General features: G+C 47.0%; 1 protein-coding gene across 2 annotated transcripts in view; it reads right to left on the reverse strand.

The window, feature by feature from the left end:
* The window catches only part of GABRG1 (gamma-aminobutyric acid type A receptor subunit gamma1), an 81,825-nt gene that overhangs the window by 10,567 nt on the left and 54,355 nt on the right, over positions 1–16,903 (reverse strand). For both annotated transcript variants that reach the window (XM_075930486.2, XM_006111939.5), the window contains exons 6-8: positions 15,891–16,028; positions 12,104–12,256; positions 1,163–1,374 (exon numbers count right to left, since the gene is read on the reverse strand). In XM_075930486.2, coding sequence (XP_075786601.2) covers positions 1,163–1,374; positions 12,104–12,256; positions 15,891–16,028 — 503 coding nt within the window. The remainder of the gene's footprint in view (positions 1–1,162; positions 1,375–12,103; positions 12,257–15,890; positions 16,029–16,903) is intronic.

A 16,903-nucleotide genomic window follows, 5' to 3' on the forward strand; every position in this document is an offset into this window, starting at 1 on the left:
TCTCAGATTTCCTTAGGGTGAAGAGGAAAAAAGGAGGAAGTGTTAAGTCACCAGTGTGGTGATATTGCCACCAAACTGTGTCTTCTTTCAATTCAATGATTTGGAAGGGAACTTTCCAGCAAGGCAGCTTTGGGGCATTTTCCTGCCTCTTAGGTCTTCCTACAGGGTTTCCCAAAGAAAGTGGGGACCAAGCCTCAATTATTATGAAATAAGGCTATTTCAGTTTGTATTTCAGTGCATAAGATATTCAATGCCTTTATCTCAATATTTTGCTAATTTAAAGCTTAGTGTGAAGTATTTTTACTATTTGTTGGAAAATACGCTGAACAGTTTTTATATATTAGAACACTGGGTTTATTACAATAGTCTAATATTTGTTCCTGCACGTCTGCTGTGTGGTGCTTCACACTCAACAAAATTTCAGACTGCAGTGCTAGAGTGTTGATTCAATTAAAAACATCTTTAAATGAGACTATGAAATTTGCTTTTCATGAAAGGAATAAAGAATTCTCTCTGAAGTTGGATATGTTTTCTATACAAGTATCCAAAGATGATCGTGTCAGTCAAGGTGAAATCCCATAACCTCGATCCACCTACAACGTTTCTGCAACTACGGTCTGGGGTCAGATCCTGCATTTGGAAGTGTTAGCATGGACCCTGTACACATTCTGAATCCTCAGAGGGGTTCATCACTCACATGGGTTACTGAATGGATCCCAATGAGGCATTGGGGCCTTTTTCCTTTGAAGCCATGGAAAGTATGTTTAACTGCTTTTTTGGCTCATCTTACATCCATTAGAGAGTATAATGAGCCTAAATCTATGTTCATTTGTGCCATTATCAGGAAATGAATCCAAGAGTGATAGGCTGTCATGTTAACTACCCTGACTGTTTACCTCACAGCTTGCCAGCTAGCCTCTTAAAGATTCTTCTTAGTCTGCGTGGGGGCAGAGAGAGAATTTTTTTGGTTTGTGTTTATACAGGACCTAGTTAGTGGGTTCCTGATTCATGACTAGGCTTCCTAAGCATTATGGTAATACAAATAAATCAATAATAATAAATAATAACAACAATAACCATAATAATTAATAAATATCCTTTAGTAAAAATATAATAAAGACACTACAATTAAGCAGACTTTTCCCAAATTTCTTAAACTTACAGCTGGCTTGTGCTTTGATGCCTTTTCTTTCTCCTTGCTCCCTTTTTTGTTGCTAGTGAAGTAATGCAAGGTTCCATATTCCATCAAGGCAGCAAACACAAAAATGAAGCAAACTGAAACAAAAAGGTCCATTGCTGTCACATACGAAACCTTGGGAAGAGATTTCCTAGCAATTGTACTTAGTGTTGTCATAGTCAATACTGTAGTAATACCTGTTCAAAAGAAAGAAAAGAAAGGAACAAGGAAATAAAGGAACAAAGGGAGATATTCAATAATGATCCTACAAACAGATGTAGTTGTTAAGCATTAATGTATTTACTTTTGTGAACAAGCAAACAGGCACAGTATTTCCCAGTACAATCAGATCTTAGCAAACTGACCCCTGCACTGCACAGAATCTATTGACTGGTGAGGCTTCACATCAGCACCGATAAGTGTGCCACAAGTTCATCCCCATTTATCCAAATACCAGTATTGGGGCTGAGAGAGAGAGATGATTTTAGTCTCTAGTTCAAGTCCAAATAATTCTGTATAAAATGCTGTAAAGGCCTGTTAATGTAAATTTTCAATGTACTTAACTCTGCACTGTGCTGGGAGAACACAGACAATTTAAACATTTAAACAATACAAATAAAGAACAAACATCTAGGAAAAAGGTGTCCCACTTAACCCAGAAAAATCCAGAAGAAAGGGGTAACTGGGTAGTATGGAATGGCCCCTGACAGGCAGGAGGTTAAACTAGATGATCTAATGATCCCTTCTGGTCTTCAACTCTATGAATGCTCTAACTCACAGAAGCATTCCACATACGACTCACTACACAGACTTGACATACGAGCCCATCACACTGATTTTAATAACTATACATTCAGAATCTGCACCAAATCACAATTCATTAATGTAATATAATATAAAATTGTTGTATTTTCTGTTTCAAAAGGATTAACTTCAGAATTCAAGGGTTACTCCAGTTCCAGATTGACTCGGCTGATAATACTGATAAAAATCTAGTGGGATTTTAAATATCTCCCAATAGGTATTTTTAAATCCCAACTAGGGTTCTTTATTGCTTACACATCAGTCAACATCAATTAATCCAAGGGCATAAATTATAGGTGCAGTACTATACATCGCTAGAACATACCTGAAACACATTTTAATTCGAATAGGGTTATTGTTGCTGGTATAAGAGCTGGAAAATATTAGCTTGATTGTTATATCCTAGGTTAAGTTTCCAGGGCTGGTAGTTGACCAATTGTTTATGCAGTTGGCGAGAGACAATAAATCAAGAACATAGGATGCCATATTTACATTTTCTTTTCAGACTGTACTAAGGCCAAAGTTTGAATGCTATCCTTTAGAGGTATTTTATATATAGATTCTAAATATCAGGAGATGTGTCAAATCATTAGCTTTAAACTCTAGTCACTAAAATTTTATATAACTTTTTGTTAATTAAATAACATGGAACTAAGCGATTTAAAAAAAATCTGTATCTTCTTGTGTTCTTTCTGTACAATAATGCTGTCAATAAATTACTGTCTCCCATACTCCAGTACTAAAATAACAGTATATTGAACTAAGAGATTTATTTGCAACTACATTTGTAAGTGTTCTCCTGCAAACTGAAAGTGTTTATTTGATGTCAGTACTTTTGAAGAGAGCATAAATAACTGCAATATGTTAACAAAAATAAATATGATTTCTTTAGTACTTTTAAAAGGAGAAACTGTTTTGGCTACTACTTTTCTTAAACTGAATTATTAAATGAGCTGGAATGAGTGCCTTAACCAAATGTTAAAACAGAACCCATATCGAAAGGATGATGATACATTTAGACTGATATGCTGCAATCAGATCCTTGACATGGAGCCTAACAAAACTATGGAAATGGTTTCAGCTCTCACACGTTTAACTCCATCATTATTTTCAACTGAGATACTCCTAACTTTTGCAAGTGTTAGAGAATCAGACATTAAACACAACTATTGTTCCTGTTTACAAGTTCCTTTCCCTTCTATCTCACTGAGAAAGGAGCAAGAGAAGAGAAACCCCATGGTCCTAGGCCAAAACAAACACAGGTATGTTAAAAACTGGGATTAGTTAATTTAGGAACAGGAGGTTACTCACGGTCAATGTTCCCTCTAAACTGTGGGGCAGCACAGCTTCACAGGTGATTAATCAGCCCCACCCAGTCAGAGGCTCAGGGCTCCATGCATGGAGCTAACTGACTGGGCAAGGCTGATTAATTATTACCTGTGAAAATGTATTGCTGCACAGTTTGGAGGGCACACTGCTTGCCATGTGCAGTAACTGACTTTCTTCTAGATGGGTGTCCTTGTGAGTGCTCCTCTGTGGGTCAAAGTAAGTCCCTGCATCTTCGACTGCAGAGTTTGACAGCAGTCCCCTTATGGGCCATGAATGTGCAGTGCCTGCCTCGTGAACTGTCAGAGCTTGAATAGCACGTGCATGATATGGACTCCTCAGTTCCTTCTCTACAATAGAGTGTGCACCAGTGTCCAAAGTAGAGGAGAGGAGAGTAGATAATGGAGCACCCATAGGCATATTCATCCTGAAGAATGTCAGTCACTGCACACAGTAAGTAACCTCTTCTCCTTCAAGAGATGTCCCTGTGAGTAGTCCAACATAGGCGACTGTGTACTAGTAGTATCTGTTAAGATGGGTGGGGCTTAGGATCACGTAAGAGGGCAGTTGATAGTACGGTTCTTCCCAGTCTCACGGTTGATGAGGGGCCTTGCATGAGAGTGTTATATTTAGCAAAGATGAGAACTGATGCCCAGATGTCAGAGAACAGAACATTATGGAGAAATGAAGTAGAGGTGGACACAGATTTAGCAGGCTGGACTTGTCTCAGTTGGTACCAGAGATGTATTCAGCCTAATATCCATTTGCCTTATAAGCACAGAGTGATTGAAACAAACAGCTTGGCAGTCTGTCTGAATGGTTCCATCCCATCCAGATAGAAGGATAATATTCTATGTACATCAAGTGTGTGCACAGCTGCTTCAAATACATTAGTGAATGGTTTGGTAAAGAATATTGGGAGATGGGTTGGAGAAGTGGATCTTCAGCATAAATTTAGGATGTGTGTGTAATGTGACTCTGTCACTGAAGAATATAGTGTATAGAGGTTCCACCATCTGGGCTCCGAGTTCTCTGACACATCTGGCTGATGTAATTGCCACCAAAAAGTAGTTTGTCATGGATAGATGGAGAAGGGAACAGGTAGCTTCAAAGAGTTTGTACATCAAGGCCTGGAGGATTAAGTGTAAGTCCAGGGTTCTACTGGTGGTCGTACGTCTGGGTATACATAGCATCTGAATGCCTTTCAGGAATCTCTTAGTGACAAGGTGGGCAAAGACAATGTCACTATCAATCTCATGATGGAATGCCATGATTGCCACAAAGTGAACTTTGATTGAACTGGGGGAGAAGCCCAACAATTTCAGTTCTAAGAAGCAGTCTAGAGGGAGTGGAAGAGGGGTGGAAAAAACGTGTTAGGCAACACACCAACAAGTGAACCTTTTCCATGTTTGGAGATACATTGTGCAAATAGCATGTGTCCAACTGTGTAGGAAAACTGCCTGGACTGGTTCAGAACATTCTAATTCTTCATGAGTAGTCATGCTTTGAGATAAAAATGTCCTTCATTGGAGCGATACCACTAGCTTCTGTACTGGAATAGGAGCCTGTGAGGGGGGGGGGAGGAAGGGAAATCAGGACAACTGGATGATATTGTCTAGGCCATGTTGGAGCAATTAGTATGAGGCAGGATCTGTCTGTCTGTATCTTTTGAATTATCCTGTTATTGGGGGTATTGGTAGGAATGAATATAGGAGGCCATTGGTCCGTGAGAACTTGAAGACGTCTCCCCACAAATTTGTTCCCAGACCTACTCTGGAGCAGAAAGTGGGGCATTTCTTGTTGTTTGCTAAGGCAAATAGACCCAGTTGGTGCCACCCCAGTTCTGGTAGACATTGGATAGAACCACATCATTGATTTCTCAGTGATAATTATGCAGTGGTGTTCTGAGACCTGGGTAGACATAAGACAGAGCTGTGAATGTTATACGGAAGCACCAGTTCCAGAGTTTTATAGCCTCAGTGCAGAGAGTGCAGGACTGGGCTCCCTCCTTGTTTGTTCACATAAAACACATGTGTGAGGTTGAGTCTAATCTTGTGAGTTTTGATTAGCAGAAGAAAGTGGAGGCAGGCATTGAGTATGGCCCTGGGTCATGAGGTGGATCATATTTGTTCCCCATCCTGTGAGGGATGCATGACAATTGATGGGGGATCGAAAAGGGATTCCACCACATAGGGTATGTCTACACTACAAAGTTAGTTCGAACTAACAGACGTTAGTTCGAACTAACTTTCATAGGCGCTACACTAGCGCTCTGTTAGTTCGAATTTAATTCGAACTAACGGAGCGCTTAGTTCGAACTAGATAATCCTCATTCCACGAGGATTAAGCCTAGTTCAAACTTACTAGTTCGAATTAAGGGCTGTGTAGACCCTTAATTCGAACTAGTGGGAGGCTAGCCCTTCCCAGCTTGCCCTAGTGGCCACTCTGGCCAACACCAGGGAAACTCTACAGCCCCCCTCCCAGCCCCGGAGCCCTTAAAGGGCCACAGGCTGGCTACACAGTTTGTGCCAGTTGCAAGGCTGCCAGCACCCGTGCCAGCACACCCAGCAGCTGACACCCCATAAGCCAGCCACCCGATGACATCCAGCCCTCCCCCTCTTCCTGGGACCAGCCTGGCGGCTACCAGGACCCTGCCAAGGGCCGCAAGAGGCGGGTGCCCGCGTGGTCTAGTGCGGAGATCGTGGACCTCATCGAGGTTTGGGGGGAAGCCTCCAATGTCCACGATCTCCGCACTAGCCACAGGAACGCGGCAGTCTACGGCTGCATGGCTGCCAGCCTGGCCGCCAGGGGCCACCAGCGCAGACGGGAGCAGGTGCGCTGGAAAATCAAGGACCTGTGGCAGTCCTACTCCCGGGCCTGCCTACCAGGGGCCGACCCGGAGGCGTGCCCCCACTTCCAGGCTATAGCCTGCCTCCTGGGGGCTCATGCCATCTCTGCCCACCAGGACGTGATAGACCCCGGGGCAGAAGGACCGCTCCCAGAGACGGAGGAGGAGGAGGAGGAGGGCTCCGAGAACCAGAAGCCTGCCGGCAGCCTGCCCAGGACCCGGGACCCCCGAGGCACCCCACAGAGCCGCTCGCCTGTGTCATCCAAGGCCGGGGAGGTGTCCACATGTGAGTACCATCGTGCTCCCCTTATGTGTACGGGGGGCTGGGGCGAGAGGGAGCCCAGGGACCGTGCGCCTGGGCCTTGCCCACCACGGAGCAGCAGCTGGGGATCCTGCAGGGGCCCTGGCCTTGCAGAGGGGAGCTGGGTTTCACACACCTGGGCCCCTGGGGTAATTGACCGCTGTTCTTGTTTCACCACAGCCACAGCACCTGGGACTGCAGGGAGCACCACCCCGCCTGCAGCAGCCACCCGCGCCCAGGCCAGCAGGAGAGCCAGGAACCAGGAGGAGTACCAGAGGTAGCACCTCCAGTTCCTGGAGCAACAGCTCCGTATCCAGGACCACTGGGTTCAGAAGGACCTGAGGCTGCGCCGGAGGAGCTTGGAGGCACTGGAGGAGCAGGGCAGTGCCCTGCGAGGCCACCTCCAGAGCCTGCTCGACCGCTTCCCAATTCCTCCTGCTCCCCCTCCTGATCCCCCTGCTCCCCCTCCTGCTCCTGCTCCTGCTTCCTCCACACCCCCCATCCCTCCTGCCCCACCCTCCACAACCATTCCCCACCGATGCCCCCGGACCCGCAGCGTTGCGAGACAGGAGAGGCAGCCGGATTCCCACCCCTGAGCTTTCCTTTCCCTTCCTCCCTTCCCTCCTCTCTCCCACCCTCCTTCCTCCCTCCCTCCACCCAAGTTATGTTAAATAAAAAGACGTTTTTGTTTGAAAAACAGGTGTCTTTATTTGACAGTAGGTAGGGAGGGGAAAGCGGAAGGGGGTAGGGTGGAAGAAGGCCCCAGTGGGGCATGCAGGGAGAGGTCAGTCCTCCTCCTCCACCAGGAAGCTCTTCCACAGGGCTTCCCGGATCCGGACGGCCCCCCGATGGGCTTCCCGGACAGCGGCGGTGCGGGGCTGACCGTAGTGTCCAGCCATGCGGTCAGCCTCAGCCATCCAGGCCGGCAGGAAAGCCTCCCCCTTTCTCTCACATAAATTGTGGAGCACACAACATGCTGCCACCGCAGGAGGGATGTTGTGCTCGGCCAGGTCCAGACGGGTGAGAAGGCATCAAAAGCGGGTTTTCAGTCGCCTGAAGGCCCCCTCCACCACGATGCGGGCCCTGGTCAGCCTGGCATTGAAGGCCTGGCGGGAGGGATTGAGGTGCCCCGTGTAGGGCTTCATGAGCCAGGGCTGCAGTGGGTAGGCGGCATCCCCCACCAGGCACACGGGCATGTCCACGTTCCCGACCCTGATGTGGCGGTCGGGGAAGAAGGTCCCGTCCTGCAGCCGCTGGCACATGGAGGATTTGCGGTACACCCGGGCATCGTGTGCTTTGCCGGACCAGCCCACATTAATGTCCGTGAACTGTCCCCGGTGGTCACACACGGCCTGCAGGAGGATGGAGAAGTACCCCTTGCGGTTCAGGTAACGGGACACCTGGTGTTCCGGGCCACGGATGGGAATGTGCATCCCATCGATGGCCCCCCCACCCGCAGTTGGGGAAGCCGAGGGTGCCGAATCCCCAGATGACGGCGTCCGGGTCGGCGTGGCGGACCACCCTGCGGAGCAGCACCCGGTTGATGGCCTTGACCACCTGCGGAGAGAGACACAGCAAAGCGCCAATCAGTGGGGCGCCCGGGTGGCTGGGAGCATTCATGCCCTGGAAGTGCCCCACACCCCACTCCCGGAAGCAACCCCCCCGGCGGCTTGTAGTACGGCCGGGACAGACCGACCCCTCCTGTGCGGGGCGCTTTCGCCTCCTCCCTCCCCCCCTTTGTCCCTGGGGCGGCCCATCCCCTCCTTGCAGCCCCCCTCCTCCCCGGCACAGTGGCAGACGAGTGCCATACCTGCATGAGCACCACTCCAACAGTGGCTCTCCCCACGCCAAACTGGTTCCCGACGAATCGGTAGCTGTCCGGCGTGGAGAGCTTCCAGAGGGCAATGGCCACCAGCTTCTGGAGGGGGATGGCGGGCCTCATGCGAGTGTCCCTTCTGCGCAGAGCAGGGGCGAGCCACTGGCAGAGCTCCAGGAAGGTGTCCCTCCTCATCCTGAAGTTCTGGGTCCACTGTCGGTCTTCCCAGCGCTCCAGGACGATGCGGTCCCACCAGTCGCTGCTGGTGTCCAGACGCCAGATGCGGCGGGGCACGCCGGTGCCGGGGCGCCGTCACGGCTCCTCCACGGCCCCCAGGGCGGCCAGGTGGAGAGGCAGGGGGCTGACGTGCACCAGGTGGTGCCAGGCAGCCTCGAGCCATTGCTGGCAGGCTTGCAGCAGCAAGTCCAGAAAGTGCACCAGAAGGTGCAGGGCGAGCTCTGGCTCCATGTTGCCACCTGTGGCGACGTCCCTGAAGGGAAGCACTGACACACACGGGCGCAGAGATCAACGGTTTGCTGTCCCTCGGCGAGTTTGGCAAGCAAGCAGGGAAAGCTGAGAACCGACTGTCCGGGGGGGTCCCTTTAAGCACGAGCCTCAGATAGCCTCAAACAGCAGCCACACAAAGCAACTACTGACCTTATGCCCTGCCAGAACCGGTTTCAGCCGCCCTTAAATGCGCCCCTGCGTCCAATCAGTGTGGACGCGCTAGTTCGAATTAGCAAAATGCTAATTCGAACTAGTTTTTAGTTCTAGATGCGTTAGTTCGTATTAGCTTAGTTCGAATTAACTAATTCGAACTAAGTTAGTTCGAATTAGCGCTGTAGTGTAGACATACCCATAGGAAGTTGAGAGGGATAGTCTACCATACAAGCAAGTACTTGACTCTTGAGAATACTCGGGGTGCAGATGAAAGACCAGGGTACTCTATCTTGGTAATGATTTGCCCCCCAAAACAAAATTACAGGAAACAGTGGTGGGCAGCATGTATAGTGACAAGAAAATGTGCATTCTGGAGGTCTAGGGCTGAAAACCAATCTTCCTCTTTCTGCTCCAGAATTATTTATGGAGAGGAAAACCGCCCAGAATATTTGTTTCTTGACTAACCTATTTAGCCACGAACTCTCTTTTCTCTCAAGAAATAGTGGGAATAAAACCCATTCCCTCTGTGTTGAGCAGCCTGCTCTATTGCTTCCAACTGTATGGGATGTTGAACTTCTATATGGAGCAAGTATTTGTGAGAAGGGTTCCTGAAAAGGGATGAGGAGGATGGAGAGAAATGGAATGGTATAGCCGATTGTATGATTTCAAGGACCCATCTGTTTGTGGTGATAGCTACTCAATTGGTGAAGAATGGGTGCAGACGGTGTCAAACAAATGGATGGTTACAGCAGGTGCTAGGTAGGTCATGAGGTCTCCTATACCCTTTACTAAAGCTTCACATTTGCTTGTTTGCAGTAAGGGGTTGGGTTGCTGTTGAGGGTGACGACATTGGGTTCTATGGCGTTATTATCGATGTGTATCATGTTATCTTTGGTATTGTTACGCATAGGTGGGACAGATGGTATCTGTATTGTCTCTCTTTTGTGGTAAGTTACTGAATACTGAGTAATCTGAGTGTGGCACATGACTCCTTCATGGAGTGCAAGAGGTCATTGGTCATATCCTGTTTTCTTTATCAGATGGAGTGAAGCAAGAATACTGTTGTTTACTTTTTTGATTTGCTGCCCCAGTCACCAATGAAGTGGATATGTAAAGAAGAATTCAGATCCCTTAGATGGGTCAAAATATTTCCTGCATACTCTCTTGTTGGTGTGGTTCATAGTGGCTGGGGTCTACGTCACCACTTTAGCTGGTTCCATGATGATGTTATTGATTGGTATTGCTATTTTAGAGAACATGGTGGCTTACATTATGTCAGTGAACTTATGTTGGGTTTCAGATACTTTCTCAAAACTAATTTTGAGTTCATTGACTACTCTTTTGAAGAGGTCCTGGAAGAGTGTGAGCTCATCCATAGGTGCAGGGAGTAGAGGTAACTTAGCCTTCTGCACTGTGAGGGACAATTAATTGCTAATAATTGTGGCACTGAGAGCAATGTCCTATACTGGCTGGTCAGCTCTTTTCTCTGGCTCCAGGAGAGGAGGGGAAGCAGGAGGTCTAGCATCCTCTCTCTGCACCTCTTACTGCAGGGCTGGGTAAAATATGGCCCGAGGGCCGGATCCGGCCTGCGGACCACCCTGCAGGGACCCTCAGGCTCGTACTGCATGATTTAAAGCTCAGTCCGTACATCTCTCTGCTCTGCAGGGAGGGGGGAAGCTTTGTGTGATCTGTCCCCCTCCCACCCAATCCTCAGCTCCTATTGGCCAGAAACAACCAGCCAATAGGAACTGACCCTAGCCAATCTCTCAGCTCCTATATGCTGGAAACAACCAGCCAATAAGAGCTGAGAGATTGGCCTGGAGAATGGGAGGAGTGCAAGACTCTTCCCCCCTCCCGGAGCTGAGAGCTACCTGTGATTTGCAGCTTGCAATTTTAAGTGATATGGGGCTGCAGCAGGCAGGGAAACCAGCCTGCCTTTGGGGTGCTGCAGGGCTGCTGGCTTAGGTAAGTGCTTCCCAACCAGAGCTTGCCTCTGGTACCCCAGCCCCTCTTGCACCCTAACTCCCTCTCCCAGGTCACCATCCAAACCCTCTGCATCCACTGCCCAAGGTCACAACTCCCTCCCAGACCCTGTACCCCTCCTACACTCCTCCCCCAACCCACTCCTCTCCTGCACTCACACTCCCTCCTAGACCCTGCACTCCAATCCCTTACCCCAAGTCACCACCTATACCCTCTGTAGTCTGCACCCCCTTTTCCCCTTCTCTCCAGTCACAGCTCCCTCCCAGACTTTGCATCCCTTCTTAGTGCCCCTCTCCCAGGCCAGAATCCTCTCCTGCACCCATACTCCCTCCGTGACTCTATATCCCTATTCCCTGACCCAGGTCACAACCCCCTCCTTTGCCCAAACTTCCTCTCAGACTTCACACTGTCTCCTGCACCCCAGTGCCTTACCCAGTGTGCCCTTCTGTGCCCAACCTCCTTCCTAGACCCTATGCATTCTCCACAGAAAAGTACAGCCTTTGATCACTTTCCAAAATCTTGGAGTGGTCCCCTACCAGAATTATTGCCCTCTTTTACAGCCTGAGGAGCTAGTCATGACAGCAAGCTGAGCGGTTTGTTTGGTAAATTTGAACTAATCTGAGCGAGAAACTGGAAATTGGGATTATGACTAATTATAAGGCAAAAATTTAGTCAAAGGTAAGGAACTGGGGCTGCTGAACTCTGTCTCTAGCCAGGGATGGTAGAGGAGGAACTGAGGAGCTCAGGCCCAGCACATACTGTTCAATCTCTGACAGCTCACAAGACACTGCACATGCACAGTCCATAGGGGAGCTGCTGTTAACATTTCCAATCGAAAGTTTAAGGATGCATCTTGATCTACAGTGGAGGACTCACAGGGACATATCTCGAAGGAGAAAATTAACTTCCTCTGTGTTCCACAACTCTCTCTGCAGGAAAATCTTGACCCTGTGCCTGGTCATTGACTGTGCTGCCACTTATGCAGGATGATGAGAAGAGCATATATAGAAAACTCCTTTATGAGCACAACTTCAGATCCACAGGGTTTGGATCAGAATTCCCGTGAGCATTTCCAGCATCTCCTGTGCTGTCCTCTGGTGCAAGCCAAGAATCTTAATTTTAAAGCCATGGATATTTGTATTGGTTTTTTTCTCTCTCAAGATTTTTATGCATTAGGAACATACATACCTAATGATGTCCTTGCAGGCACAGCATCTTTATTAATCCAAAATGAGACCCATGAAAGAACAACTGTTAATATACAAGGAATGTATGTCTGAATAGTAAAGTATCCCATGCGTCTGCTCAGATCAAAGAAGATTGTCATGATTATATAGTCCCCTACAAGGAAAAAGCCAACAATTCTAATTAGATAGTGCACATGATTTTCTGACTCATAATTTGTCAGAATTCTTGTTCCGAATATATACCATGTTGTAAAATTTACAGTTGGAAACATAGTACTTTCCTTTTAAATAAAACTGCCAAAGGACTTTTGTGCATTATAACAGGTCATGTGCAATTCTGTTTTGCCCTAGACACTAGCAGCACCCACACAAATATAATGGTTTCTTACAACATAAGAACGGTCATACTGGCTATCCAGGTACCTAGTATCCTATCTTTCAGCAGTGGCCAATGCAAGGTGCCCCAGAAGGGATGAACAGAACAAGTAATCATCAAGTGATCTAACTCCTGTCATCTGGTCCCAGCTCTGACAAACAGAGGCTAGAGACACGATCTCTGCCCATCCTGGCTAGTAGTCATTGATGGACCTATCTTCCAAGAATTTATCTAGTTCTTCTTCAACCCTATTGAAGTCCTGCCCATCACAATATCTGTGCATTGTGTGAAGAAATACTTTCTTTTGTTGGTTTTAAACCTGCTGCCTGTTGATTTCATTTGGTGACCCCCTAGTTCTTGTGTTATGGGAAGCAGTAAATAATTTTTTCTTATTTAATTTCTCCACACCAGTCATGATTTTATAGCCCTCAAACATATTGCCCGTAGTCATCTCTTTTCCAAGCTGAAAAGTCCCAGACTTATTAATTATGCTCATATGGCAGCCATGCCATACCAAAATCATTTTTGTTACCCTTTTATGAACCTTTTCCAATTCCAATAGATCTTTCTTGAGATGAGGCACCTGTTATTCTGCACATATTATTCAAGATGTGGAAGTATAATGCATTATATAGGGGCAATGTGATATTTTGGCTACGTCTACACTGGCAGCTTCTTGCGGAAGAACAGCCGTTCTTCCACAAAAACTTATCTGCTGTCTATACTGCATGAGCGTTCTTCCAGAAGTAAATTTACAGTATAGCATTGTAAAATAGGGCTTCTTCCAGAAGAGTTATTCCTCTCCCCAGGTATGTCTACACTACAAAGTTAATTCGAACTAACAGATGTTTGATAGGTGCTACACATACAAACCGCTAGTTCGAACTTAATTTGAACTAGCGGAGCACTTAATTCGAACTAGGTAAACCTCATTCTACGAGGACTAACGCCTAGTTCGAATTAAGTAGTTCGAATTAAGGGGTGTGTAGCCACTTAATTCGAACTAGTGGGAGGCTAGCCCTTCCCAGGTTTCCCTGGTGGCCACTCTGGGCACCACCAGGGAAACTCTTCTGCCCCCCTCCCGGCCCTGGAGCCCTTAAAGGGACACGGTCTGGGTACAGTGCCTGTGCCAGGTGCAAGCCTGCCAGCACCCAGCCAGCAGACCCTGCACCTAGCACGGCACGAGCCAGCCACTTGCTCCCACCCAGCCCTCTGCCTCTTCCCAGGACGAGGTTGGCAGCTCCTGGGAGCCTGCCCGGGGCCACAAGAGGCGGGCGCCCACCTGGTCTAATGCAGAGCTCGTGGAACTCATCGAGGTTTGGGGGGAGGCCTCCAACATCCACGACCTCCGCACTAGGCACAGGAAAGTGGCCATCTAGGGCAGGATAGCTGCCAGCCTGGACACCCAGAAGCAGGTTTGCATGAAAATCAAGGTGGTCCAGTGAGACCCCGACCCTGAGCCCCGAGCTTAGAACATAAAAACATAAGAACGGCCGTACTGGGTCAGACCGAAGGTCCATCTAGCCCAGTAGCCTGTCTGCCGACAGCGGCCCACACTAGGTACCCTGGAGGGGATGGACTGAAGACAATGACCAAGCCATTTGTCTAGTGCCATCCATCTCCAGCCTTCCACAAACAGAGGCCAGGAACACCATTTCTACCCCCTGGGTAAAACCACTCCATGGACCCAACCTCCATGAATTTATCTAACTTCTCTTTAAACTCTGTTATAGTTCTAGCCTTCACAGACTCCTGAAGCAAGGAGTTCCACAGGTTGACTATTTGCTTTGTGAAGAAGAACTTTCTGTTACTAGTTTGAAGCCTGCTACCCATTCATTTCATTTGGTGTCCTCTAGTCCTTCTATTATGGGAACTAATGAAGAATATTTCTTTATGCACCCTCTCCACACCACTCATGCTTTTATAGACCTCTATCATATCCCCCCTCCGTCTCCTCTTTTCTAAGATGAAAAGTCCCAGTCTCTTTAGCCTCTCTTCATATGGGACCTGTTTCAAACCCCTGATCATTTTAGTTGCCCTCCCCTCTCCCACTTCCTTTCCCCAGTCTCCCCCAGTTTTGTTAAATAAAGGGAGTTTCTATTTTTGAACACACGTGTCCTTTATTTCATACATCGGGAAGGGGGACTAGGGAGGGGTAAGTGGAAGGAGGTGAGGGAGTAATGGGGTACGAGCTCCCGATGGGGAGGACTGGGGTGGCTCTGCGGGCTCTTCGGGGTGGAAGCTCTCTTGCAGCCCCCCGATTGATCACGCCCCCCGGATGGCTGCCTGCGGCAAGTGCAGCTGGGCTGATATCTGAGTGCTGTGATGTGCCGAGTGTGGGCATTCAGGGCACTCCAAGCCAGGAATGCTTTTCTGTCCCTCATCAAGTTAGACAAGCGAGCGGGGAACCTCTGAGAACTGTCTGTCCAAGGTGGAGGTCGGGTCCCTTTAAGCACAGCCCTCGGCTAGCCTGAGGCAGCAGCTCCACGCTCTAAGTCCTAATCTGATGCCCTGCCGGCACTGCTTCCGGCCATCCTTAACCTCGGTTCAGGGTCCACTCAATGTGGACATGATAGTTCGAATTAGCAAAATGCTAATTCGAACTTGTTTTTAGGTCTAGATGCACTAGTTCGAATTAGCTTAGTTCGAATTAACTAATTCGAATTAAGTTAGTTCGAATTAGTGCTGTAGTGTAGACATACCCTCCACGAGGAATAAGCCCTCTTGTGCAAGAGTTCTTCCAGAAGAGGGCAGTGTAGACAGGCAACATGAATTCCTTGTGCAGGAAGCCCCTATGGTTATAATGGCCATCAGAGCTTTCTTGTGGAAGAGAGCATCTACACTGCCATGGAAGCTCTTGCGCAAAAGCATATGGCAGTGTAGACGCTCTCTTGTGGAAGAGTTTTCGCACAAGAACTCTTCTGCAAAAGAGTTCTTGCGCGAGAAGCTGCCTGTGTTGACATAGCCTTTCTGTCTTCTTGTGTATCCCTTTCTTAATAATTCCCAACATTGTTTTTGACTGCTGCTGCACCTTGAGTGGATGTTTTCAGAAAGCTGTCCTATCCACATGGTCTCTTTCTGGAGTGTAAACAGCTAATTTAAGCCTCATCTTTCTATATGTATAGTTGGAATAATGTTTGCAAATATTACATTACTTTGCATTTATAAACATTAAATTTATCTGCTATTTTGTTGCCCAGTAATCCAATTTTGTGAGATACCATTCAAGCACTTCACAGTTTGATATGGACTTCACTATCTTGAGCAATTTTGTGTCATCCGCAAATTTTGCCACCTTGTTCATTACCCCTTTCTCCAATTTCTTTGCACAATTTAGGCAAACAATGAAATGCATAGGCTGCTAACCCTTTAAACGCATGCAAGGAAACATCAGATTTTTTTTTTTTTTTACCAGACATAGTATGGGAAATTTCAGTTGTATTTCGTAATCCTACAAATGCAAACTGATACAATCTCCAGTATTTGGGATCTGCAACTTCAACAGAGGTTTTCTTCCATTTGTATTCAATTTCATTTCTGGGGTATCCATCTAGGACAAAGTAGAGCAAACAAGTATTCATTCACAGCATATAGAAAAGAACGCTTTCACTTGTGATCTCTGAAATTAGATACAACCCAAGTAACTGGATTAGAAAACAACTGTTCTATAGCATACCTGATATACTGTTAAGCTTTACCCTAAAAATGTTGTCTTAGTTTTAATTGGCCAACTGTACTACCAACCAAAATGATACAGAAATAGTCATTTAAGGGAAATGTATATCTCAAATTAATAATGCAATATTTCAATATAATTTGTAGTGATTCTGTTTCTTTAGAATGATTGTTTTATTACATTTAAACTGAGGGGCATAATTTGAGATGATTTTTAAAGTTTAAATATGGTAGATACTTTTCTTCATTTATTTCATACTTAATTTGCTTTAAAAAGTATAAATGTAGAAGCAGCCGTGGCTCGAATAGAATGTGCTTGTGGTGGGCATTGGAGCGGTCTATTGCCCAGAGAGTGCCATTTGATTATACATGTCGATATCCACTTTGAGATTCGTTGAGATGATATTGGTGTCCCTTTGGATCATTCAGCAATGGAAATAAAAAGTCTTTCAGATTTACGAAATGGTTTTGTTCTTTCTAGGAAGAAGGCCAGAGCCCTCCGGATGTCCAGAGTGTGCAGGCTGGCATCTGTCTGCGAAGAATGTGGTTTTGGGAAAAAGGTAGGTAATACGATCGGTTCGTTAAGATGGAATTCTGTACAGACCTTTGGCAAAAACGTGGGGTGGGGTCTAAGTATGACCCTATCCTTTGTGAAAACTGTGTAAGGAGGTTCTGACATGAATGCTCTGAGTTCGCTCACCCTCCTGACGGAGGTGATGGCTAAGAGGAAACAGACTTTCATAAAAAGGA

Source organism: Pelodiscus sinensis, chromosome 4 (genome assembly GCF_052426305.1).
Source record: "Pelodiscus sinensis isolate ZL-2025 chromosome 4, ASM5242630v1, whole genome shotgun sequence".
NCBI lineage: Eukaryota > Metazoa > Chordata > Testudines > Trionychidae > Pelodiscus > Pelodiscus sinensis.